This window comes from Capsicum annuum, chromosome 11 (assembly GCF_002878395.1).
Source record: "Capsicum annuum cultivar UCD-10X-F1 chromosome 11, UCD10Xv1.1, whole genome shotgun sequence".
Lineage (NCBI taxonomy): Eukaryota > Viridiplantae > Streptophyta > Magnoliopsida > Solanales > Solanaceae > Capsicum > Capsicum annuum.
In genome coordinates, this window is record NC_061121.1 from 174,253,662 (window position 1) to 174,277,901 (window position 24,240).

The 24,240-nt window shown below is 40.0% G+C and overlaps 1 protein-coding gene across 6 annotated transcripts in view; it reads left to right on the forward strand.

Annotated features, from left to right (window-relative positions):
• The window catches only part of LOC107847250 (chromatin structure-remodeling complex protein SYD), a 61,094-nt gene extending 40,713 nt beyond the window's left edge, over positions 1-20,381 (forward strand). For 2 of the 6 annotated variants that reach the window (XM_047399081.1, XM_047399082.1), the window contains exons 22-36: positions 1,587-1,703; positions 2,377-2,457; positions 2,654-2,761; positions 3,105-3,274; positions 4,203-4,281; positions 4,370-4,444; positions 12,203-12,300; positions 12,400-12,507; positions 12,964-13,021; positions 13,154-13,378; positions 13,500-15,557; positions 15,632-16,892; positions 17,025-18,641; positions 18,750-18,907; positions 19,834-20,381. In XM_047399081.1, the coding sequence (XP_047255037.1) occupies positions 1,587-1,703; positions 2,377-2,457; positions 2,654-2,761; positions 3,105-3,274; positions 4,203-4,281; positions 4,370-4,444; positions 12,203-12,300; positions 12,400-12,507; positions 12,964-13,021; positions 13,154-13,378; positions 13,500-15,557; positions 15,632-16,892; positions 17,025-18,641; positions 18,750-18,877 (6,183 nt within the window). In that variant the 3' untranslated portion in view covers positions 18,878-18,907; positions 19,834-20,381. The remainder of the gene's footprint in view (positions 1-1,586; positions 1,704-2,376; positions 2,458-2,653; positions 2,762-3,104; positions 3,275-4,202; positions 4,282-4,369; positions 4,445-12,202; positions 12,301-12,399; positions 12,508-12,963; positions 13,022-13,153; positions 13,379-13,499; positions 15,558-15,631; positions 16,893-17,024; positions 18,642-18,749; positions 18,908-19,833) is intronic. The other 4 variants (XR_007046915.1, XR_007046916.1, XM_047399084.1 and 1 more) reach the window with 4 other exon arrangements.
• The last annotated feature ends 3,859 nt before the right edge of the window (positions 20,382-24,240 follow it).

A 24,240-nucleotide genomic window follows, 5' to 3' on the forward strand; every position in this document is an offset into this window, starting at 1 on the left:
ATCATTCAACAACTAAAGAAATAAAGACCTAATACTATTCTATTTATAGACTTATTACAACATAGAGTGAAAGGTCCAAAAAGCCCTTAATTAAGGGAGCAAAAGAGGCGCCCTTGGAGTGTATGTAGGGGCGGCTTTGTTGTGTCCAAAGCCCTCTTCACACTTCAATTTGTACACTCTCTCGGCTTGATTCTATGCATGCTCACGTACACCCATCTTCATGATCGTGCCCGTATCATTATTGGTTAATATAGTGTTTAAGATCCTTGCACTTTCTTTAACTAGTAAAATTTCATTCTCTATCTCTTCTGCACCCTAGTTTCTATCGCTTAGTCTTGCTCAACCTAAACCCCTTGGACTCTAGGGTCCGTCGCCAAATCTCTAACTTATCATTAACTCCTCGGATCTCATCAATTAGTACGCCATCGTTAGCAAATAAACACCAAGACACGTCCCCTAGGGAAACAAATAATCTCGTTTTATCGAGGAGCGTAATGTCATATCCTAGTTCCTTGTGGAGCATAGTCTCTGCCGTTACTTCTTGTGATTGGCTCTCAAGAGATTTAATACAAATTTATGATTTATTGTCTTTATCAAAGGATAGTAGTAATGTTTTACATAACGTACTTTTCTTATTTGTAGTTATCTAATTGTATAGCACGTGGTAGCACTTGGTTTCAATTTTTCTATTTTGATGTGTTATATACTCATCTCTCATAGCATTCTCTTGGTGACACTAAGCATATAGACCCTATAATTCAGTATAGTCTTACTTTTAACTTTATTACTTTTGTAACAACTATTTTTTTTTCCTTTGAAATTGTTAGACTGATATAGAAACAAGCACAAAGGATGTGCTGTATCAGTTAAACATTAATTACAAAAGCAAAAGTACGTAGTTTTGCCCTTTTTGTAATGGCTTAACTTTTAGTGCATATATTCTGTTTTGTATACCTGGCGTGTAAGGATGGATCTTGGGTCTAATTCAACCTCAAAAGCTAGCTCATAAGGAGAGGATTGCCCGAGTCCATATAAGGAGACCAATTGTCCATCCCTTTTCCGCTTTGGGATTCTTAATATGTCTAAAATACTTACTCTCCTCAATTTTTTCCTTAGCTCATGTTATTGATGGATCTCTCGTTGATTCATTCATTAACACCATTTCATCTCCAAGTATCATGCTCTATAGAACCTCAATTGGCATACTATTAGCTAACTCATCCATAACTAGGTGAAAAGTGTGGGTTCAGGACACTTTTATATTTGATATGAATCACTTCTTCTCCAATACCGTAACAGGTGACAAGGCTTATAGCACACATGGTAAAAATTTAGATATTTTTGCACGACGTTTTTTACTTGTGTTACTAAGAAGACGGATAGTCTGTTGGTTATTTCAGTCTTTCAAATTCTTGATAGTGCTAGAATACAAACAATAACTTCATTCAGTATAATCTGCCATAGTGCTAGCAAATTTGTCTAGATTCATTATGTGAGCAAAACATTTCTTCCTAAGATTGTTCTATCATTAAATTTTTGACAGTTTTGAGATCTTATGCATCTGTCTTTTCAAATGCTTGTCTTAGGTTGAGAATGAATTGCCCTCAAAGATTGAAAGACTGGTTAGATGTGAAGCTAGTTCATATCAGAAGCTTTTGATGAAGCGAGTGGAAGACAACCTTGGTGCCTTCGGAACTTCAAAGGTGTAGCCTCTCTGCTGTAATTTGAGTTCATTGATCCATAATTTAGAATGTCATTTATTTCTTTTTTGAGAAAAATTAAACTTAGCATTTACTCTAGCCCATGTATTTTATGCGTATAAATAAGAATTGTGCTTGTACATGTTCCTGTCAGTGTCCAAAAGGATTCTGACCATTAATTCCACACTTGTGTCCCTTCCGTCCCATTTTATGTGTCATAGTTTGACCGGGCACGGTGTTTAAAAAATAAGGAAAGACTTGATGATGTTTACCAAATTGTCCTTTATTAAAATATGTACTACTACTATTTTTAATTAAGTGGGACCTTATAAGTGGGACCAATAAGGGTAAAAGTGGCATTGTGTGTTTAAATATTTACCAAATAAGGATAGGTAAGGTGACAATTCTTTTTGGGACGGACAAAAAAGGAAATGATGACACCTAAAATGGGATGGAGGGAGTATTAATTTCCTTGGCTATATGAGGTTGAACATCCACGTCCACTATTAGTACAACAATTAGAAAAAGAGCATATATGCTTATTTAGAGTCATTGGTGCATATTATGAACAGATTCTTATCGTTTATCATAAAAAGAAAAGAAAAGAAAAGAAAAGAAAAGAAAATTTTCTATTCAGGTATTGTGTTCTTGCCCTTGACTACACTCTTCCTTCTAGGCTCGCTCGGTCCACAATTCTGTTATGGAGTTGCGCAACATTTGCAATCATCCTTATCTTAGCCAGCTTCATGTGGAGGAGGTTTGCTTCTCCTTTTCTATTCGTTTATCTTATTATTTTAAAATTGATGTGAAGGGCAGGTGTAACTGGACAATTTCATGCATGTGCTTCTGTTTTTGAGAACATATATTTGGAACTCATTCTTTATCTTCAGAAGTTGCTGAAGGTGGCGAGTTGTCACTTTTCGGCTGTCTAATCATTTTGTTTTATATGTCAGGTTCATGAGTTAATTCCTAAGCATTATCTCCCAACCATTGTGAGACTTTGTGGGAAGCTTGAGATGTTGGACAGACTACTGCCTAAACTTAAGGCAACAAATCACCGGGTACAAAATTGTGTGTGCATTTCAAAATTGTTTTCTGGAGAAATTTTAATTTCTAGATCACTCTACGAGGTTGTGCGTATTCATGTTCTGTTACGCCTTTTTAATATCCTGATTATATTTGGCCTTAAAATCCTTCTTTCTACTTGTTCTTTAGCCGTTGATATTGTTTTTGCTATTTATAAATTATTTACCTGGGGACGTTGACTTCAATTTTAGTTTGGTAGGATTCTGATGCTTACTATTTTGTTGATCACAATCCTTTTGAGAGATAGAGGCCTCATAGAGAATAAGACTTTAAGGTATATTTCTTCTTGATCATGTTCTTTTTTTGGTCATTTTGCAGGTCTTGCTTTTCTCAACAATGACCAGGTTGCTTGATGTGATGGAGGATTATCTCTGCTGGAAGCAATATAAGTACCTTCGCTTGGATGGACATACGTCTGGGGGCGACAGAGGTGCCCTTATTGATAAATTCAATCAGCCTAACTCTCCCTTCTTTATATTTCTGTTGAGGTAATTGGCTAACTTAGAATCACCTCAGAGTCAAAGTTTGTTGAGTTTAAAAGATGCAGCCTTCTCAATATTCATTAATTTTGTCCTTACCATGATCACGTGAAAGTTTGCAAAATATCAAATTTGCCGAGAACTTAATTTTAGTTTTCTGTGAGTTTTGATACCAAAAGAAAAAACAAACTTTATTAACTACCAAAATAGACTAATAACGTTCACTTCATATAATATCACAATGAAAATTAACGAAGCATCCAAAATGTGTAGTTTCTAGCACAGAAGTCCATTTCTTAATCTAACTAAATATTACTATCCTGTCCCGTTGCTATTTAGTTTGATTAGCATGCGGTTTGCCAAGTTAATTTGATTTGCATATCGTTTCAGTAGAATCAAAGAAAATAGCATACCTAATGGGAAGTTAGTGTGATGAGGTAGGCATCACATTATCGTCTGTGTATTAATTATTTTATGGATCTGATAGATGCGAAAGAAATTGTATAGAATATAGTGTCATGCGAAAGAATTTAAAGGAGCCTTGGAGTAATTGGTAAAGTTGCTGTCATGTGACCAGGAGGTCACGGGTTCAAGCCTTGGAAATAGCCTCTGGCTGAAATTCAAGGTAAGACTGCATACAATACACCCTTGTAGTGGGGCCCTTCCTCGGACATCGCGCATAGCGGTAGCTTTAGTGCACCGGGCTGTTTTTTTTTTTTTTTTTTTTTTTAAGTGTCATGGACGATGTTCCAGACTGGATCATTGCATGGGATAATAGTAGTAGGGTTTAATTCTTTCTAGGAAAAAAAGAACTGGTAGGTTGTTTGTAGGACATGTTTTGATATTCCTTCTAGGTATCAGCTTGTTCTTTTTTCGCTGCATTTGTCATTCACGAAAACATTTTCTCTTTAACTTATCTATTCTGAAATGGTGCCAGTATTCGTGCTGGAGGTGTTGGTGTAAATCTTCAAGCTGCTGATACAGTTATAATTTTTGACACGGATTGGAATCCCCAGGCAAAAACTCAAACTTGCACTTCTGAGCATCTTTTATGTTTTGATTATGTGTGTTTTGCTTACTATTCTCTTGGTTTACTGCATTTAGGTTGATCTCCAAGCACAGGCGAGGGCTCATAGGATAGGTCAAAAGAAGGATGTTCTTGTTCTTCGATTAGAAACGGTAAATGCTTTTTGACTTGTTTTCTGTTCATACATTTGCAGATTCATGCTTTCATTTGTGCACACTGATGGTTGTTCATGCTATAAATTTATTGTCAAATCTCTTTTTGCTAAGGTTGTGGTCTGCTGTTATGTGGATGACATGGGTCATTCTGATTTATTTACTGCAGTTAGCGCTGTTAGCCCACTATTTCTCAAAATGTATCTTCAGCTCGTTATTCCAGTCATTTCTAGATGCTAGCATGATGCATGACCTAAGAAATCTTCATTCTCCAGTTTTTTGGCTGAAACAGTGCTTCCTTTTGTGCCTATGTGGTGAATCTATTGATTATTATGGTTCTAGGACAGGTATAGAAACTTGGCGTGATTTTAATAAAGTATCTTTTGGTTTTTACTTCTGGCATGTTTGTTAGATGAAGTCAGTCTTCTTTTAGTTCCGTTCATCTGTTATTGTATTATAATCCCCCTTATCGTACTGTTTTGAAGTTGAGTCTGGTTGCATCATGGATGTTTTCTTTTGATGTAAATTTGGTGATGCTGAATCCCTTTTGCAGCTTATAGAAGCTTTTGTTTAGACAGTTCATGGCTTTCCTCTACTATTATCTTGGATGTAATGACAGCACTCTCCTGGTGTTGGTTCTTGCACAACAATAATACTTATCTGTTCAAACCAAAAAAGGGAAGAAGAGAGGCAAAAGTTTTTTTAGCAATGAGGAGAACCCAGTCTTAGCTTTTAAAATTCCAGTGTAAAGCTTTGCCAGAATTTTGATAAATGCTTGCCCTTTATCCATGGGATGGAATTAGCCTGCTGCAATGAAGGAAAAGGCAACAAAATATGGACAAGCATGTGCCTTAGGTTGCCAAATCTGCAGTTACCTCTTATTTCTTTTTGCCTTCTTTCTGCGATTCGGTAAATCAATTAAGTGTGCAGTCCTTAAACAATCATTATTTAGATAAGTGAAAAGCAATCAGAAGTTTTGGTGGACCTTTCTTCATTAATTGCACCATTCTCTTTATATTCCTGATAGAGCAAAATTGATGGGTTTTTGGTTTCTTCAGAACTGTATGTTCTGATGATCTTGAACATTCAATGATCGTGGAGAGTTTCTCAATGATGTTTCTTGTCGCATTAATTGTTGCCAGAATTTATAATAATAATAATAATTAAAAAAAAATTGAGCTTGTATGCAGGATTAGAGGAGAGAGGCAGGGAAAAGAGGTTGTATAGGCTTGCCAAGGCTAGGGAGCATAAGGCCCGTGACCTTGATCAAGTGAAGTGCATTAAGGGGGAGGATGGTGAAATCTTCGTGGAGGACGTTCACATTAAGAGGAGGTGGCTATCCTTTTTCCATAGGCTCTTGAATGATGAGGAGGATAAAGACATTGTGTTAGGGAAGCTAGAGCACTCTTGGGGGTGTCGTGATTTCGGTTATTTTAGACGTATTACGGTTGAAGAGGTCTTTGAGGCTACTCGTAGGATGCGTAGGGGTGGGGAGACGGGGACTGATGAGATTCCGGTGGATTTTTGAAAGTTTTTGGGTGGGGCAGGTTTGAGGTGGTTGACCGGTTTGTTTAATGGCATTTTCAGGACTGCGAAAATGCCAGAGGCTTGGAGATGGAGTACGATGATTCTTTATATAAGAACAAGGGTGACATTCAGAGTTGCCACAACTATAGGGGCATTAAGTTGTTGAGTCACACTATGAAGATTTGGGAGAGAGATGTTGAGCGGAGGTTGAGGAGGAGCGTGTCTATTTCGAAGAATTAGTTCGAATTTTTGCTTGGCCGCTCGACGACAGAGGCAATTCACCTGGTGCGGTGACTAGTGGAGATGTATAGGGAGAGAAAGAGGGACCTCTACATGGTTTTCATAGACCTGGAGAAGGCATACGACGAAGTTCCTAGGGAGGTGCTTTGGAGATGCTTGGAGGGTAGAGGGGTGCCGATGGCGTACATCAGAGCGATTAAGGACATGTATGAGGGAGCGAAGACTCGGGTGAGGACAGTGGGAGGGGATTCAGAGCATTTCCCTGTTTTGACAGGGTTGCACCAGTGTTCAACACATAGTCTGTTTCTTTTTGCCGTAGTGATGGATGTTTTGACGCGGCATATTCAAGGAGAGGTGCCGTGGTGTATGCTTTTTGTGGACGATGTAGTTTTGATTGATGAGATTCAAATAGGTGTTAATGATAAATTGTGAAGGTTTGGAGACAAACCCTGGAATCTAAAGGGTTCAAATTGAGTAGGACCAAGACAGAGTACTTGGAATGTAAGTTCAGTAATGTGACTGAGGTGGTAGTGAAGTTGGATTCACAGGTTGTTTGTAGAAGGAATAGTTTTAGGTGCCTTGGGTTTATGATTATAGGTAATGGAGAGATTGATGAGAATGTCACGCATCATATTGCGGCGCGGTGGATGAAATGGAGGCTTGCCTCAGGAGTGTTGTGTGATGAGAAGGTGCCTCCCAAGCTTAAAGACAAATTCTACAGAGTAACAGTTCGTCCGACTATGTTGTATGGTGCAGTGTGTTGGCCGGTCAAGAACTCTCACATCCAAAAGTTGAAAGTGGCAGAAATGAGAATGATGCGTTGGATGTGTGGACTTACTAGGGGTAACGGTTAGGGGTGGGGTAATTCGAGCGAAGGTGGGAGCGACCTTGGTGGAGGACAAAATGCGGGAAGTGCAGTTAAGATGGTTTGGGCATGTGATGAGAAGGGGCACGGATGCCCCAGTTCGGAGGTGCGAGAGGTTGGCTTTGAATGGTTTCAGGCAAGGTCGAGGTAGGCCGAAGAAATACTAAAGGGAGGTGATTAGACAAGACTTGGAGCAGGTACATCTTACTGAGGATATGACTCTAGATAGGAAAGTTTGGAGAACTTGGATTAGGGTAGAAGGTTAGTGCGTGGAGGTGAGTCGTAGCAAGTAGTTAGGTGCGCTTTGGGGTAGCTTGATAGTGGCTGTGGGACTTTGCTCATGGGGTGGAGTCGCTAGTTAGGTGGGTTGGGTGCTTGCGGTTGGTTAGTGGATCGTACTACTTTGTGGGTGCCTTATTGCTAGTAGGAAAGAAGATTTGTTTTTTTGTTAATTGCAATTGTAGAGAAAGGAACGTTCTGCAACTTAACATTCACTAACGTTTCACTGACGTTTCATGGCGACTGACCTTTCATGTTCTCGTCGACTGGCTGGCCAACGCCGGCGACGGCGTAGACGCGCCGGCAACAGGTAAGGGTTACACACTCTCTCTCCCTCGTTCTCTCTCTCCTCAATTCTCTCTATCCCCCTTTCTCTCCCTCCCTCTTTGTTCCTCTCGTCATTGGTATCGCCGGCGGAATTAGGGTTTCCGCCGGCTCGACTCCGGCAACGGTGCAAGTCTGGTCAAAACAGGCTAGTACAAAAACACCGGCGTCTAGATTTTCGGCAACACCCAGACGAAGCTCCAGCGACGCACCGGTAGCCTCGTTCCGGTGACTATTCCGGCAACCAATTTTGACATCAAAATTGCCGGACCTAGCAACACTCAAAAGTACCCCGGTGACATCTAAACTTTGATATTTAGTTGCTTCTTTTAGTTACTACTTAGTTACTCCTTACAGAGTTTTAATTACTCTTTACAGATTCGTTTCTTTGTACTATTCCATTTCTTGTGTGTATAGTTTGTGACTGGCTGCTTTCCCCTATTGGTGGATTTTTGTTGTGTTGTTCTAGCTGCTAGGCCGGATAATGTATTTTGTGCGTGCCTTCTGTTTTTTTCCTACTGCTGCCTTGTTTGTTTTGTTTGTCGGATTGGGGCTTTGTCTCAGTTTTTGAGTAGTGGCTTTGGGGGTTGATGATGGAATAGGGTCATGTTCGAGGGGGTTAGGCTGGGGGCGGTTTTGGGAGGGGGTGTAGGGGGAAGGGCAGGGGTGGGAGTGGGGTCTAGGTCGGGTGTTAGGGCTGGTTCGGTGAGGGGAGATAGAGGTAGGCAAGAGGTGAAAGACTAGTAAAGATAGGTTGAGGGTAGGGTCTTGGAACATAGGGACCCTTCAGGGTAATTCGTGGAGCTGGTGAAGATTCTTAAGAAGAGGAGGATTAATATTGCATGTGTTCAGGAGACTAAGTGGGTAGGGTCTAAGGCTAGGGATATGGATGGGTACAAGCTGTGGTATTCAGGGAGTGAGAGGCGTCGGAATGAAATAGGCATCTTAGTGGATGAGAAGATTAGAGGGCAGGTGGTGGAGGTTAAGAGGGTCAGCGATAGGCTGATGACGATTAAGTTGGTCATTGGGGGGTTTACGCTGCATGTGTGTAGTGTTTATGCGCCGCAGGTGGGCTTGGAAGAGGAGGTGAAAGCGAGATTTTGGGATGCTTTGGGCGAGATGGGGAGAAACGTGCCTAGCTCGGAGAAGATTGTCATAGCAGGGGACCTTAATGGGCACATTGGGGTTTTACCGGGAGGCTATGATGATGTGCATGGAGGTTTTGGTTTCGGCTATAGAAATGGTGAGGGAGCTGCTTTGCTTGAATTTGCGAGGGCCTTTGGGCTGGTGGTAGTGAATTCGAGCTTTCCGAAGGAGGATCACCTGATCACCTTTCGAAGCGCGATAGCCAAGACTCAGATTGACTTTCTGCTGCTGAGGAAGGGGAATAGGACTTTATGTAAAGATTGTAAAGTCATTCCGAGTGAGTATCGTTCGACCCAACACAGGCTTCTAGTGATGGACATGACTATCAAGAAGAGCAAGAAGAGAAGGGTTGGGGAAGGTCGACCTAGAATTAAGTGGGGTAGCTTGACGCCAGTTAGTGCGCTGGAGACAGAGGAGAAGGTTGTGGGATTGGGTGTGTGGGAGTGTAGGGGGACGTGGATGCTATGTGGGATAGGGCTGCCAGCTGCATCACGGAGACTGCTAGAGAAGTGTTGGGCGTTTAGAGGGGTCGGGCAGGGTGGCATAAGGGGGACTGGTGGTGGAATGATGAAGTTACAAAAAAGTGGAGATTAAGAAGGGGGCGTATGTTAAGTTAATTGAGAGTAAAGATGAAGAGGAGAATCGGGTGAATAGGGAGGTTTACAAAGTAGCAAGGACGGAGGCTAAGCTAGCAGTTACAGCTGCTAAGTCAATAGTGTTTAAGAGCTTGTATGCGGGGTTAGAGGAGAAAGGCGGGGAAAAAAGGTTGTTTAGGCTTGCTAAGGCTAGGGAATGGAAGGGTCGGGACTTGGATCACGTGAAGTGCTTTAAGGGGGAGGATGGTAGAGTTTTGGTGGAGGATGTTCACATTAAGAGAAGATGGCAGGAGTATTTTCATAGACTTTTGAACTAGGGGGGACAGAGGCATTGGGTTAGGGGAGCTGGAGCACTCGGAGGAGAGCCGTGATTTCAGTTACTGTTGACGTTTTAAGGATAAGGAGGTTAGAGAGGCTATTCGTAGGATGCGGAGAGGTAGGGCAACTGGGCCTGACGAGATTTTGGTGGATTTTTGGCAGTATACTGGTAGGGCAGGTTTAAGGTGGTTGACTGAGTTGTTTAACGGCATTATCAAGACTGCGAGAATGTCTGAGTCTTGGAGATGGAGTATGATGATTCCGTTATATAAAAACAAGGGTGATATATAGAGTTGCAATAACTATAGGGGTATTAAGCTGTTGAGTTACACTATGAAGATTTGGGAGAGGGTGGTTGAGTGGAGATTGAGGAGGGTCTTGTCCATTTCGGAGAACCAGTTTGGATTTATGCCTGGTCGCTCGACGACAGAGGCAATCCACTTGTTGAAGAGATTGGTAGAGCAGTATAGGGAGAGGAAGAGGGATTTACACATGGTGTTCATCGACCTGGAGAAGACGTATGACAAAGTCCCTAGGGAGGTTCTTTGGAGATGCTTGGAGGTGAGAGGGATTCCGGTGGCGTACATCAGAGCTATAAGGACATGTACGATGGAGGGAAGACTCGGGTGAGGACGGCGGGAGGAGACTGAGCATTTTCCGGTTGAGAGGGTTGCATCAGGGATCGACTCTTAGTTCGTTCCTGTTTGCGTTGGTGATGGACGTGTTGACGCAGAGTATTCGAGGGGGCTGCCTTGGCGTATGTTATTCGCGGATGATGTAGTGCTGATTGATGAGACGCGGGCGGGGGTGGGGGGTGGGGGGTGAATGAGAAATTAAAGGTTTGGAGGCAAACCCTTAGATTCAAGGGTTCAGGTTGAGCAGGTCCAAGACGGAGTATATGGAATGCAAGTTTAGTGACTTGAGGCAGGAGGACGAAGTGATGGTGAGGTTGGATTCCCAGGAGGTTTGTAAGAGGGATAATTTTAAGTATCTTGGGTCTATGATCCAGGAAAACGGCGAGATTGATGAGGATGTCTCAAAATGTATTGGAGCGGGTTGGATGAAGTGGAGGCTCGTCTCGGGAGTGTTGTGTGATAAGAAGGTGCCCGTTAAGCTTAAAAGACAAATTCTACAGAGTGACAGTCCGTCTGGCCATGTTGTATGGAGCGGAGTGTTGTCCAGTCAAGAACTCCCACATTCAAAAATTGAAGGTGGCGGAAATGAGAATGTTGCGTTGGATGTGTAGGCTTACTAGAAGGGATAGAGTTAGAAATGAGATTATCTGGGAGAAGGTGGGAGTGGCTTCGGTTGAGGAGAAGATGCTGGAAGGAAGGCTGAGATGGTTTGGGCATGTGATAAGGAGGAGTGCGGATGCTCCAGTTCGTAGGTGTGAGAGGCTAGCCTTGAACGGATTCAGGAGGAGTAGAGGTTGGCCGAAGAAATACTGGAGGGAGGTGATTAGACATGACATGGAGCAGCTTCAGCTTACTGAGGACATGACCCTAGATAGGAAGGTGTGGAGGTCGCAGATAATGGTAGAAGGCTAGTGTGGATGTGTGAGTTGTAGCTAGTAGTTAGGAGAGCTCTTGTGTAACCGGATTAGTAATCCTAGGATTGTGTCCATAGATAGGAGACTCTAGCCAGGAGAGTTTGGTGGGGTGGGTGTCTTTGGGCTTGTAAGTGTATGACTACTAGATGGGTGTCCTATTTCTTATTTCTTACTTCCTATTTCGTATTGCGTATTGCTCGTATTTCTTCTTATTTCGTATTTCTTTGAGCTCTATTTATGTTATGCCATCCATCATGCTTCATGTTTCATTACGACCTTGTTTATTATTCTTTGTCCTGAGCTGGGGGTTTATCGGAAACAACCTCTCTACTTCTTTGGAGGTAGCGGTATGGTCTGCGTACATTTTACCCTTCACAGACCCCACTTTGTGGGAATATACTGGGTTTGTTGTTGTTGTTGTTGCATCTTGTTTCATGTTTCTTGTTGCATGTTCCATGTTTCATGTTTTATTATGATCCTTATCTACTGTCTTTGTATCTTGAGCCGGGGTCTATCGGAAACAACCTCTCTGCTTCTTTGGAGGTAGTGATATGGATTGTGTAAATTTTACCCTCCCCAGACCTCACTTGGTGGGAACTCGCTGGGTATGTTGTTGTTGTTGTAATTTAAAAAAATTGTTGCCACAATTTATGAATCACTCTCGCTAAATTTGTGAGAGAGCAGAGCTGATTTTCTTGGGTTTCTTGAGAACTATATGTTCTGATGATCTTTGGCATTGAATGATCGTCGAGAGTTTCTCAATGATGCTTCTTGTCGCATTAATTGTTTCCACAATATGTAATAATAATATATAAAATTGTTGTCATGTTTTGTGCATCTTGATCCAAATATTAGTGTCAAATTGCGCCTAGGGTATCTCTAACTCTGCACTTCTACAACCTTTGTGAAATTAGGTCCAAACCGTTGAGGAGCAAGTTAGAGCTGCTGCTGAGCATAAACTTGGAGTTGCTAACCAAAGCATTACTGCTGGATTCTTTGATAATAACACAAGGTCTTTTCAAGGATGTTTTGGAATTGAAAAATCTGTTCAACCATTGACTACCTTGGTGAATATATTGTGCTTAGAAAATGTATTTTAACTTGAATGTAGTGCGGAAGACCGAAGGGAGTACTTGGAGTCCCTCTTGCGAGAAAGCAAAAAAGAGGAAGCTGCACCTGTTCTTGATGATGATTCTTTGAATGATCTTATAGCACGAAGGTAAAATAGAAGCAGGAAAGGAGCTCTTATTCTGCTGTAAATTAATTGATAGCTTTTAAAATTATCTCCTGTGACTTGTGCAATATGACATTTCTTACATCAGAATACCAAAGCACACCGTGTTATGGTTTTATCTATTTCACTCCAGGCAATATGGTACTGAAGCTGCGTGTCAAAACCACATCACTCTTTCGACCAATATTTCATTTATCAGAAAACAGCACCTGAAGCTCAGTGCTGACCATCATTTTATCCCTCCTCCCTGCGGCCCCTTTCTATTTTTTTACCTTTCGTTTTTGGGAGCTGGAGGTTACTGGCTAGTCATCGATTCACTTTAATTCTATAGCACCAGTGCTGTATTTGTAATATATAACATGAATTTGCAAAAACTATTTGGCCTATTTGGTGATTCTTTATTAGGTGCATAACTCTCATATCTCTACTCTCTACGTGCAGTGAGCCAGAGATTGACGTATTTGAATCAGTTGATAGGAGAAGGCGTGAAGAAGAGATGGTAATCATATCAATACTTTATCCGAGACTATTTAATTCTCTCATTTTCTGAACGGAATCCTACTAATCCGGCTGAATAGTTATGACCCAATTGGTTTATTATTATTTTGCTAATTCAACCATAGTGCTGCAGGAAATATGGAAGAAGTTGTGTTCAGAGAATGGAACACAAAGTTCAGAACTTATTCCTCCATTGCCCTCTCGGCTTCTTACTGATGATGACTTGAAACCATTCTATGAAGCAATGAAAATATCTGATAAGCCAGTTGTGGCCCCTAATCCTGGGCTAAAAAGGAAGGGTGAGAGTCTTGGGGGTCTTGATATCCAACATTATGGACGTGGAAAAAGAGCAAGAGAGGTCAGTTAATACTTTTGAAGACTGCAGGAAGTTGCAACCACATCTTTTTCAATGCTCATATTATCTGTAAAATAATTGTTTATCCACTAATTTATTCATTTTAATTCTTGTGCTTCCTTAGGTTCGCTCTTATGAAGAGCAATGGACGGAAGAGGAATTTGAGAAAATGTGCCTTGCTGAGTCTCCTCAATCACCTAGTGTAAGGGAAGAAATTCAGGAAAAGAATTTCCCTCCAGTCTCTGGTACTTGTCATGCCCCTGTTGTTGCCATTAGTGAAATACGAACCGCAGCACCGAATCCTCTCGAGCAGCCTGTCCAAGAACTTCCTCAACAGTCTGTGCAAGAACTTCCCCAACAACTTGTTGGGCCCATAGTTCAACAAAGCCCTGTGACTGTGACTCCGCCATCTAAACGGGGCCGGGGAAGGCCAAGGAGGACGGCAATAGTGACTGAAATTTCACCATCCCCGGCTGTTATTTCAGCAAGTGCAGCTAGTGTAAAGGTGGATAGCACTACCATTGCAGAAAATGCGTCTACCAGTCAGGCAACTTCTGGGCCTGTTTCTGTGTCTTTTCCTTGTGCTTCTTCCGTAGAAAGTACCAGCGCAACCATCCTACAGAATGTTACTGGTGTTGCTCCCAGTTACCAGTCAACTGTTCCTTCTGTTGCTGTTGCCTCTCAGTCTGGTCCTCCTTGCCCTCCTACAAGTGGGCAGGGAAGGGGACGAGGTAGAGGTCGAGGCCGAGGTCGAGGTCGAAAGCCTCAAACTGGAGGAGAAGCTCCAGGACGTAGAGGAAAACAACAGAATGTTACAGCAGAGGTTTTCCCCACCCCTCCAACTCAAGCAGCCAGTGAGCCTGTCTCTGCAGTGCAAGGTGTAAATTTTATGAGTTCTAGTTACCATATGCTCTCAACATCTCCTGCAGTTGGTGAGCCTGATGTGGTGCCACAGGTAGTGGCAGGTTTGGGTTCAGAAAACCTTGGGCATGCTCCTGCTTCCGCGAGAGATGCAAGGAAGGAACCGAATTCTGTTGTGCCCCTTGCAGCATCTTCCACTAGCAAAGAATTAAGCATTGTTTCGACTGTTTCTGTCATCCCCTCATCTTCTGCCAGTCAAAACTCTTGTTCAATTTCACCTGCACCTGTCCTTCAATCCTCCGCAAGAAACCCTTCTGAAGACCATATTTCCCTCTCTGCTGCCCAGACCGAAGCTACTCTGCAGGGAAACACAATTTCAGTAGTGCCTTATAATTTACCTTCAGCTGGCAAGGAACCAAGTCCTGTGTATCCTGTTCCTGTTCATTCGTCAACTTCGAAGGACTCCAATTCAGTTTTACCTGCATCATCTTCTACTTGCGTGGAACTAAGTTCAGTTTGCCCTCTTCCTCCTGTGGCATCCTCTTCCAGCGCAAGTCCAAATTCATCTGCACTTGCTCCTCTTCTTTTAGCATCTGTTGCAACAGGCAAATTAGATTCTGGATCAGATAAAGGGGCATTTTCTTGCTCTGTAATTTCAGGTAATGATTCTGCATGTGATTCTTCTAACTTGAAGAGCATTGGTCAACAAGAATCTGGTGTAGTAACTGCTCATACTTCTGATCCAGTGCCACCACTGCCTGTGATTTCATCAGTTTCACAGTATAGCACTCCTCCCACTGCACCTAAGCCAGGTAGAGGAAGAGGGCGCAAGCCTCAAACTGGAAATGAGGCACCACGTCGCAGGGGGAAGAGGCAGGATTTGGTTACTGCAGCTGTTACTGAGGGGTTAGATGCTCAGGATCAAAGATTAATTGAACCCCCACAAAAGAGAACCCGGTTATCTGTTGGGCGGAAACCCACTACGAGAAGCAAATGTGAGGATGGAACTCAACAAGTAGTAGACCAGTCGGTTTCATCTCAAAAGACTCCAGATTTTGCTGGTGGACAAATCCCTAAAAATATGAGTGAAGTTAATTCACAGAACAATGCTGTCAACCGAAATGCATCTCAACCCCATGCTATTCTGGTTCCTAGTCAGGTGGGTGATAATGTAAACCGTGACATTGCTACTGCTGAAGAGGTCCTCGATGATGTTCAGCAAAAGAACACTCTGGCTGAATATGTTACATCTCAAAGTTGCTCTGGTCCTCATGTTGAGCTTCAGATTAGCATGGTCGACTCTGATGATTCTCGTGCCCAGGTTGGTGTGTCTACTGATATATTGATACTTCTAATATACACTATTAAACTGCTATGACTAACTAGGTTCTCCAGGACGTGCAGGAACAAACAGCTATTGTCCAGTCAGATGCATCTCAAAAGATTCCATCTCCTGGCACAGGACAAATCCCTCAAGCTATGGCGTGTTTTGAAGTTGAGCTACATAACAATGCTATCAAATCCGATGCATCACAAGCCAGTGGTGATGTTTCTAGCTGTGGAGCTGCTACAAGAAATGAGGTTCTCAGTGAGGATCAACGCACGGTGAAGATTCAGTCAGCTGCATCTCAGATGTCTTCAGTTCACTCTGTTGGGAGAATGCCTGAAGATACAGTGGGTAATGAAGTTCAGCCACAGTTTGATGCTATCCGGACAGATGCATCTCAATCCCACGTTGCTCTAGCCTCTTCAGGATCAAAGGCTCCGGTTACTGATTGTCTGGCTGAAAAGAGTGATGGTAATTCTAAGGGTGAATGTGTTGAACAGACTGAAACCAATTCTAAAGATGGGTCAAGCATGGACAAGAGTGGAGATGCAGAACGGAAAGCTAGCAGCCGTTTAAACGGGGTTCTTCTCACAAGTTCTGAGTTAATTCCCTGTCCAAACATAAAGGAAGAGGTATATCTGGGTTCTGATGGCTCCGGGAAAGTAGGTTTTAATTTGGGATCAACTCAAACCCTGTCTGAGAGTGTGTCCATAAAAACCGATGTTGAACAGTTGCAGACTGAGGATCTTTCTCTGGATGATTCATTTGTTTCCAAAGCCGAGTCAGCCAGCATTGAGCATCTTGCCGATGGCACTCTCAGAAAAGAACAGGAAAAAGTAGACACCACGGAGGAGGAGACTGTAGTTTCTCCTGCTGTGGGGACTGACAATCAGAATATGAAGGGAATCACATTCTCTGCTTCTCCATCTACTGGGGCAGAAGCTTTAGTGGATGAATCTCCACTATGCGGATCTTATAAACCAGCTAAGGACAAACTTGAAGTAGCACCAGAAGAAACACATGCTGATATGGCCGAGGTTTGTGGACTAGATAGGTCATCAGTTAATGCATCATTGAAGACAACTAAAGATTTAAGTAGTGCAGAGAAAGAAAAATATAGGATTCCAGAAACTTTTGAGAAGCAAGTTAATGTTGCTGACTCCTTAACAGAAAAATGTGGAAGTGATCTTGCAGCCGAAGGTCCAGATATGAAAGATTCTGATATAAGTGAGGTTGCACTAAGCCCTAAGTCCCAATCCAGTTTCCTTGTTGGAACATCTCAAAGTGAACCTGAAGGACAAGCAATTGCCGAAGCAAACTTGGACCCAGGTATTTCCTGTAGGGACTATTCTTTATCTAGTTTAGATAATGAATCTGATAAAGAGTTTGAGAAACAGAACCAAATCTATTCCAGCACAACTGAGATTTGTGAAACTGACATGATACCTGTTAATTTTGTAGAGACTTTTCCCAGCACAGAGTCTGGTGCTCAGAAGGAATCCCTTTCACCTAGGCTTGCTTCAAATGCTGAGGCTATTGAGGCTCTAACAGAAAAGCTTTCCAGCCGTCACGACACAAATTATGTAGCTGAATTACAGGGTAACTTGAGCTCTGTTGTTAAGGATGACCTTTCTAATTCTGAAGCTACTGTGTCTCAACTGTGTCCAGCTGCTGGGTCATCTGGGAATCACCCAGAATTAAAACAGGTCGTGGTGAAAGACATGAGAACTGAAATTTGTGAGGAGTCTGCTTCAGATGGAGTTGATGATATTGAACCGCAGCAAACAGAGAAGGCTGACAGTCAGTGTCGCGGTGATTTGTCTGTTGAGACGCATGACAGTAAAATATCTGAAGGTAATGTTGATGTTTTAAATAGTGAATTAAATAAGCCTTTATCCAGCACAATTGCTGGAACATCTCAAAAGGTGGCAGATCTGGAGTTAGTTGCTGAGGAAAACACTCGGAGGATAAGTGATGGCTTAGTAGATTCAGGTCAGGTGGCAGAAAAGTCTGAGCATATGGCAATCCGTGATCTTACTGTTGAAGGACGAGAGAGTAAGGGAACTGATACCAGCGGAGATATTTCAACATTAAAAAATGGGGTGGAATCACAATCTTCTGTTGTAGAAAATATAGAAAAGATGTATAACAAGTCAGTAGCGTCAGGGAAGGTAATAACTACCGAACCTCTGATAGAAAGGTCTGAGCATTTGCATGTCCTAGACCGTGCAATTGAAGTACAAGGGAACAAAGGATTTGATGCCACTATATGTGTTTCAATATCAAATTCTGAGCTAAATGAAGCTCAACCTGGTGGAACCTCTCAAATTGGGACAGATATGCAGTTTGTTGCAGAAGAAGACCCAAAGATAATGAATAAGGAGAATACTTTACCTGATGCTACAGCTGTTGAGCCCCAACCAGCTATGTCGGAGAATTTGAGTATTCAAGATCCTGAAAATCAACTACCAAAGAACCAGCAATCTGATGCAACTGAAGATTTTTTGACTTCAAATAGTGAACTTAATGAATCTCAACTGAAGGCAGCAGATGAAACTGATGAAATAGCGGTGGATTCTCATTTGGTTCCCAAACAAAACATGGAAATTTGTGTGGATGTTGCTATAGGGGATGATACAGCCAAAAATGCTGCAGTAGGGAAGTCTGAAAACTTTCCGTCTATAGGTGTTTCCCTTGAAGAAAAAGGGAAGAAAGAATCCGATGTAACAGATGAAATTTCCAATTCTGAACTCAGTGACCCTAAAACTAGTCAATCTACAATTGAAGTGAAAACACATTTAATATGTGAGAAGTCGGGAATGACTGTCAAGGAGGTAGCTTCACTTGAAGTTGAAGTAGTTGAGACTCCATTCAGAGATATGCCTGGTGGTTATGGCAGAGACTTCACAGTTGATGGACAAGAAAAAGAGAAGTCTGCCGCAAGTAAAAATGTTGCTAACCCCCAGAATGAAGAGCCTAAATGTAGTCCAGGTGCTAGAGCTGCTGGTGATGGGGCAGAATCACAATCGGTTGCTGAGAGCGACTCCAAGACAGTTCTGACCAAGGAAGATTTTTCAGGTATGGGGAGTGTAGATCTGAAGTTTCTAATTGTGCATCACCAAATTCTGGTTGTAGCATCTTCAAATTGTTTCTCGTCCAGATTAATAGATTTTTTTCCTGCTTCAGGCAAAGAAGAGAAGTTCAGTATTTGGCCAGCTGGAGATGAAGATGTGCCAACTGCATCAGAGTATGCTGATCAAGAATTGTCGTCTGCTACAGGGGCTGGTGATAAGACTGGCCACGGAAATTACTGATTCCTGATCTCACATTCTCCTGTATTTAAGGTAATGTGCTGTTCATGCTTTTATAATGATGTTTCAGAACTCGGATACTTCGACTATGTGTCCCGATTTTTGTTTTATTATGTAAATTGTTATTCAATTTAGAGCAGATAAATATTCCTTTTGTTGTTGTTATTGATTTATAGCTGCTTGGATTACTTATTATGTATGAAAAGGGCTTATTAAATGCTGAATCATTTAGTATATTATTACCCATTTACTAGAAGGTTCTTACTTAAATGCCCATTCTTATATCTTACAATTCCTTCCTGTAACTTTCTTTTCTGTATGGTTTGTTGTACGGATACAGTTGATAGGCTAAATAACCTCTTATGCAGAATCTCCTCATTTGTTTGCCTATTGTCATTTCTTTCTGGGCTCATTTGCCTTTGCTATGTAGAAATGTTGCCTCAAGGGTTCTACTCCGCTTTCTGTTTCTTAATACTTGGGCTGTTTTATTTATAATCTTAGCAACTGCCATGGAAATAGTCATGGCAAGTGTTTTTGAACAGCAACAAATATGGATTTAAAATGTTTTCTTGACATTGTTGAGATCTTACTTTGAGCTCTTAGGCTTTGTGCAGCTAACCTCTTTTTAGAGATGGTCTTTGGCTATTCGTCCCCTTGGGGACATCCGGTCATAAAAGTCTTACCTCCTTTTTTATGGTAATAGTAAAGTTCAACCTCCAGAACTTTATGCTGGAGTGCAGGCTTGCAGCAGCAACTCTTGCCATTTTGCTCAATTTGCGACTTGAATTGTAACCATATGAATGGAAGCCGAGGTTCTTAGCACTAAGCTGCTACTCTTGTGTCCCTTGCATCGTGTTACAATCTTGGACACTAGTTGAGCTCTTAGTTATTTCTCTTTTATTTACTCTAGAATTGACTTATTATTATTATTATTATTATTATTTTTGTGTGTGTTGCAGTCAGTCAGTAGAAGATGGAATCATGCAGCTTATTTAAAATGCACTAGTGAGAAGAGGTTCATTTTGACAATCTTTGGAGAGGGTAGGGACTGGTATAAACTAGCAATAGTTCCTCAAGGATCTTAAGTAGTTCATTCGGATTTCACAGCATAAGTTGTGAATTAATCTTTGTTGTCAACGAGAAGCTAAGTGCCTTTTCACCGAATCAGGTGACGGATGAGCTGGCTTAGCATGTCCTTAGAATTATGGAAATCTGCATCTTCAAGGCGGGTGGTTCAGGCAATATAGCAAGGAAACTGGTTGGGACGCCTAATTCGCTGTAAATAGTGATGTGTCGTAGTTATTAGCTCATTTTCTCCCCTCCCTCTTTACCCGGGGTGATTGCACTATAACCTCGTCCAAAATCTCTGGCAGCTGTATCAATATTGTTCCTGTTTAGTCAGAGGCTCCTCTCTCTCAGTTAATTTTTGAATTTTCTCACACTTCAACTATTTGTTTACATCATATGTGACGTTTAACTAATGAAAAGTGGGTAAGATTATCCTCAAGAAAGCAGGCATTCATCTCAGAAATAGAAGGCCTACAAAACTGTTCAAATTCAAATAAAGCAGAAGGTAGCGAATGGACAACACAATTATACTGATTCTTCTAAGGAATTTTTACACTGCTCGGGTAAAAATAATTACAATCGCTAGTAATATATAGAAAGTATATATTATGTGTAAAATATGTATATTGTAAACAATAATGAGTGTGAAAAAACATTTCTTTGTTATTATTTGCGGATGGTTATACAGTAAAATTTTCTTAAAATAAGAACTTTGTTTTGAAATAAAATTTCTTTTAGTTAAATTATACTAATATTTTCAATGTTCAAGAAAAAGCTAGCTTGTTGGATGTGTGTGGTAGGGAGGAAATGATTGTATGGAAAAATGTTTTTAACTTTTTTCATGTTTAGTAGGTCAAATTTTTTGAAAAATATTTTTGTTAAAGAAAACAAGTTCTTTAGAGACGAGATAATCTAAGGACTTTCAAACAATAAGTTATGCCCTACAGGCAAGAGTTGACACTACATCGTTTGTCTTGATTTATGAGGTGGTGTACAACTTTTGCCTCAGAGGCACATCTTATTTCAAGAATTTTCAAACAAGTTATGTATATCGGATAAGAATCAATATTATCATATTGTGTTTTTTACTTATGAAATATTTTATAACTCTTGATGTAAAGGCAAGATTTTGTCCAAGGTACATCAAACAAGAAGTTATTTCTTATGGACAAGAGTTGACACTACCAGATTGTGTATTGGTTTATGAGATTCTCTATAACTCTTGGCTTAGAAGCAAAACTTAGATCAAGACTTTTCAAGCAACAAGTTATGTCCTATGGTCAAGTGTTGCTACTACCATATTGTATTTTAATTTATGAGATGTTCTATAACTCTTGTCTTAGAGGCAAAACTTAAAAGGACTTTCAAACAAGAGAAGAGTTGACATTACCACATTATGATTTACAAGTTAAGCCCTCGAGCCAGAGTTGGTACTATCACATTGTGTCTTGATTTAAGAGATATTTTATAAATCAGTTGTGCCTTTTGACACCCAATTTTGGCTCTTCGTCCTTAAAATTAACGTATTCAGGCTTCCTGATCATTAAAGGATAAGAAATATAATTTTCATACATTTTTTTACAATTGTTAACAAATTATTGTTAATCATTCTTATTTTAGAATTTTTATCAATTTATTGTCATATTTTTTAGTTTTGATAATTTATTGATAATTCTCCTTATATTAGGATTTTTATCAATTAATTATCATTTTCAACATTTTACAATTATCTGCACACATACATGACATGACATCAATGCATCATATTTTCAAGTTAATTACATTTTAAATTTTTTTTTATATTTTTTGTAATTGCATATCAATACCTATATACATTATTTAATACGATCCATAAATAATAAGTCAGATCAATTATTTTAATACATAGAGTAATATATCGGTCAAGTCAAGGTCTTGTCACATCTGACGAGACTACATAATGACACTATTCTTTGAATAATAACTTTTCATGTTGAAAGGATGAAAAATCCTTTGGTTAAGAACTCAAGGACTAAAAGATGTTCTAAAGGAAAAATGGAAAAATTCTTTTACCTTTTGGTTAATAGGTGGTGCCATTTTCTATTATAAATAGAGGAAGGGGGTAATTATTCTTTAATAAAAAATATAATTAGAAAAATACACATTTTTTCAAGACATTTTCTCTCTTCTTTTTCTCTCTATCCTCTTTATCTCACTGTCGCCATCGGATTTGACCACCAACAACCGACGAAAACCACCAAACCCACCAAATGACCCTTATCTCCCCTTCCACTCCTCTTACTCCTCTCCCTCCTTCATTGACTGCCGCCATCAGGTTTGACCACCGGACGATTGATTACCACTGAGTTTTCATCACCACCGTCATTGTCGCCCTTCTCTCCCTTTCACTTCACTTTTATCTATTTCCCTCCCCTTTTCTGTTATTGCTTTAAAAAATTGTGGTTCACATCATTGATGCTCAGATCTGGCCGCACCTTTCTAGCATTGCTCCGCTAATTATCGTTGAAGCAACGCTGCTGCCACCACTCTCTTGGGGATATTTTTGTTTTTCAATTATTATAATTTTATTATTATGTTGCTCTAGAATCTACAAGCCTGGTCGGGGCTGGTCATTCTCCGGCGAAGCTCTATTAAAATAGACAAGGCTCCATTGTTGCCTCTCTTTCATGACTTCGTTGTTGGTTTTACATATTTTCTTTTGCTAAATTGTGCTTGCTCCTATTTTATATTTGCTCCTATTGTTTTGCCCTGCTTTGGTTGCCTTTACCATTGATGCATTGGTGCTATACTCCTTTGCTATTCTATGGACTGTTATGTTAATTTTGGATCGACTTTCACCTGTAAAGTTTGCTCCGGAGATGGCTTTGCTTCGTTACCATTTTGATGATTTCGGTATTGTTTTGGATATTTTGTCATTTTTATTAATAATGAATAATACTACACAACATTGACCAATGAAGAAACTCCCATCGATTTTTTGAGGCCTCCCAAAATTCAAGATAGATATTATGTTTACAAATACGTAATAAGAAAATAAATAAATTTGGACAATAATGAAATTTTTATCACGACAACACAAAAGATTTTACGATTCGTATCTTGACAAGACAATTTAGGATGGCCGATAAATCGAGCAACAACTTCGTAGTCATGGCACATCTAAAACTTAATCTGAGTTCACTCTATAACAAAATTTTATTTTTTATATATGCACCTACATATATGTATGTGTATACACAATTTTTATTTATTTTAATAATTATTTATTCATTTTTAATATTTTCTATCAAGTGTTTGTAAATGTTTTCGATAACACACTCCGAAGGGGTATTTAAAAGGGTGTTTCAAGCTTTATGTTTGTATTTTTCTTATTCATATAATTGTATATAAAAATAAAAGTATAATGAAAACTTTACATTTAGATTGTCGGGAGTGAACATCCTTTACTTGCATATTCATTAACACACAACTAGGTAAACTTAGGCTGTTAAAATTTACATAAAGGAATTAAAATGATTTAGATATTTGATAAGTTAATTCACACATATGCATATAAATATTGTGTAGTCTTTTCTTCTCAAATAATTTTTTGTTTTTCTCCCCGTGATTTTGGTCACATAAAAAGTATTATCTGTAAAATATTTTTCTTTTTATAATACATAGAAATACTTTTCTTTTCATACGTTACAAAGTACATTTCTTTTCCATACGTATTTTGTATATTTTTTATATGTATCTTTACATATTTTTATGCGCATATTTTGTAACAATAGATTTTATTTACATACTTGATATACATACACTTTTTACATTATTTATATTTTCAAAAATAATTTTTTGTCTCCTCCCTCTGATACATTCAATCTTGCCGGGTACCATATTTTATGGATTCTGAAGAGTGCCTAACCCCTTCCCTTCGAAATAATTTGAACCCTTACCTAGAATCTAAACTGATTTTCAAAGACTGAAACATAAGTCATACATGTTAATAATTAAATAGGTTACCTTATTTCCTTAAAAATTAGATGGCGGCTCTATACAAAGTTCAATTATTTTAGAGTCCATAGGTCATGCTTTGTTTAATCTTGGCAAAAAAAAGGGCATGATAGAATGACGACTGCACTGAAAATTAATAACAAATTCTAAGCCTCATAGACTCAATTTTTCAATTAAGGGAGGTATTTTTATATTTTTTCATATTATAATTATTAAATTTTTTGATTCTTTATCTATTTCATATTGCAAATTGTGTGGATTTGCTCATAAATTCTTTACATTAGTTGCACAAATTAGTTTTA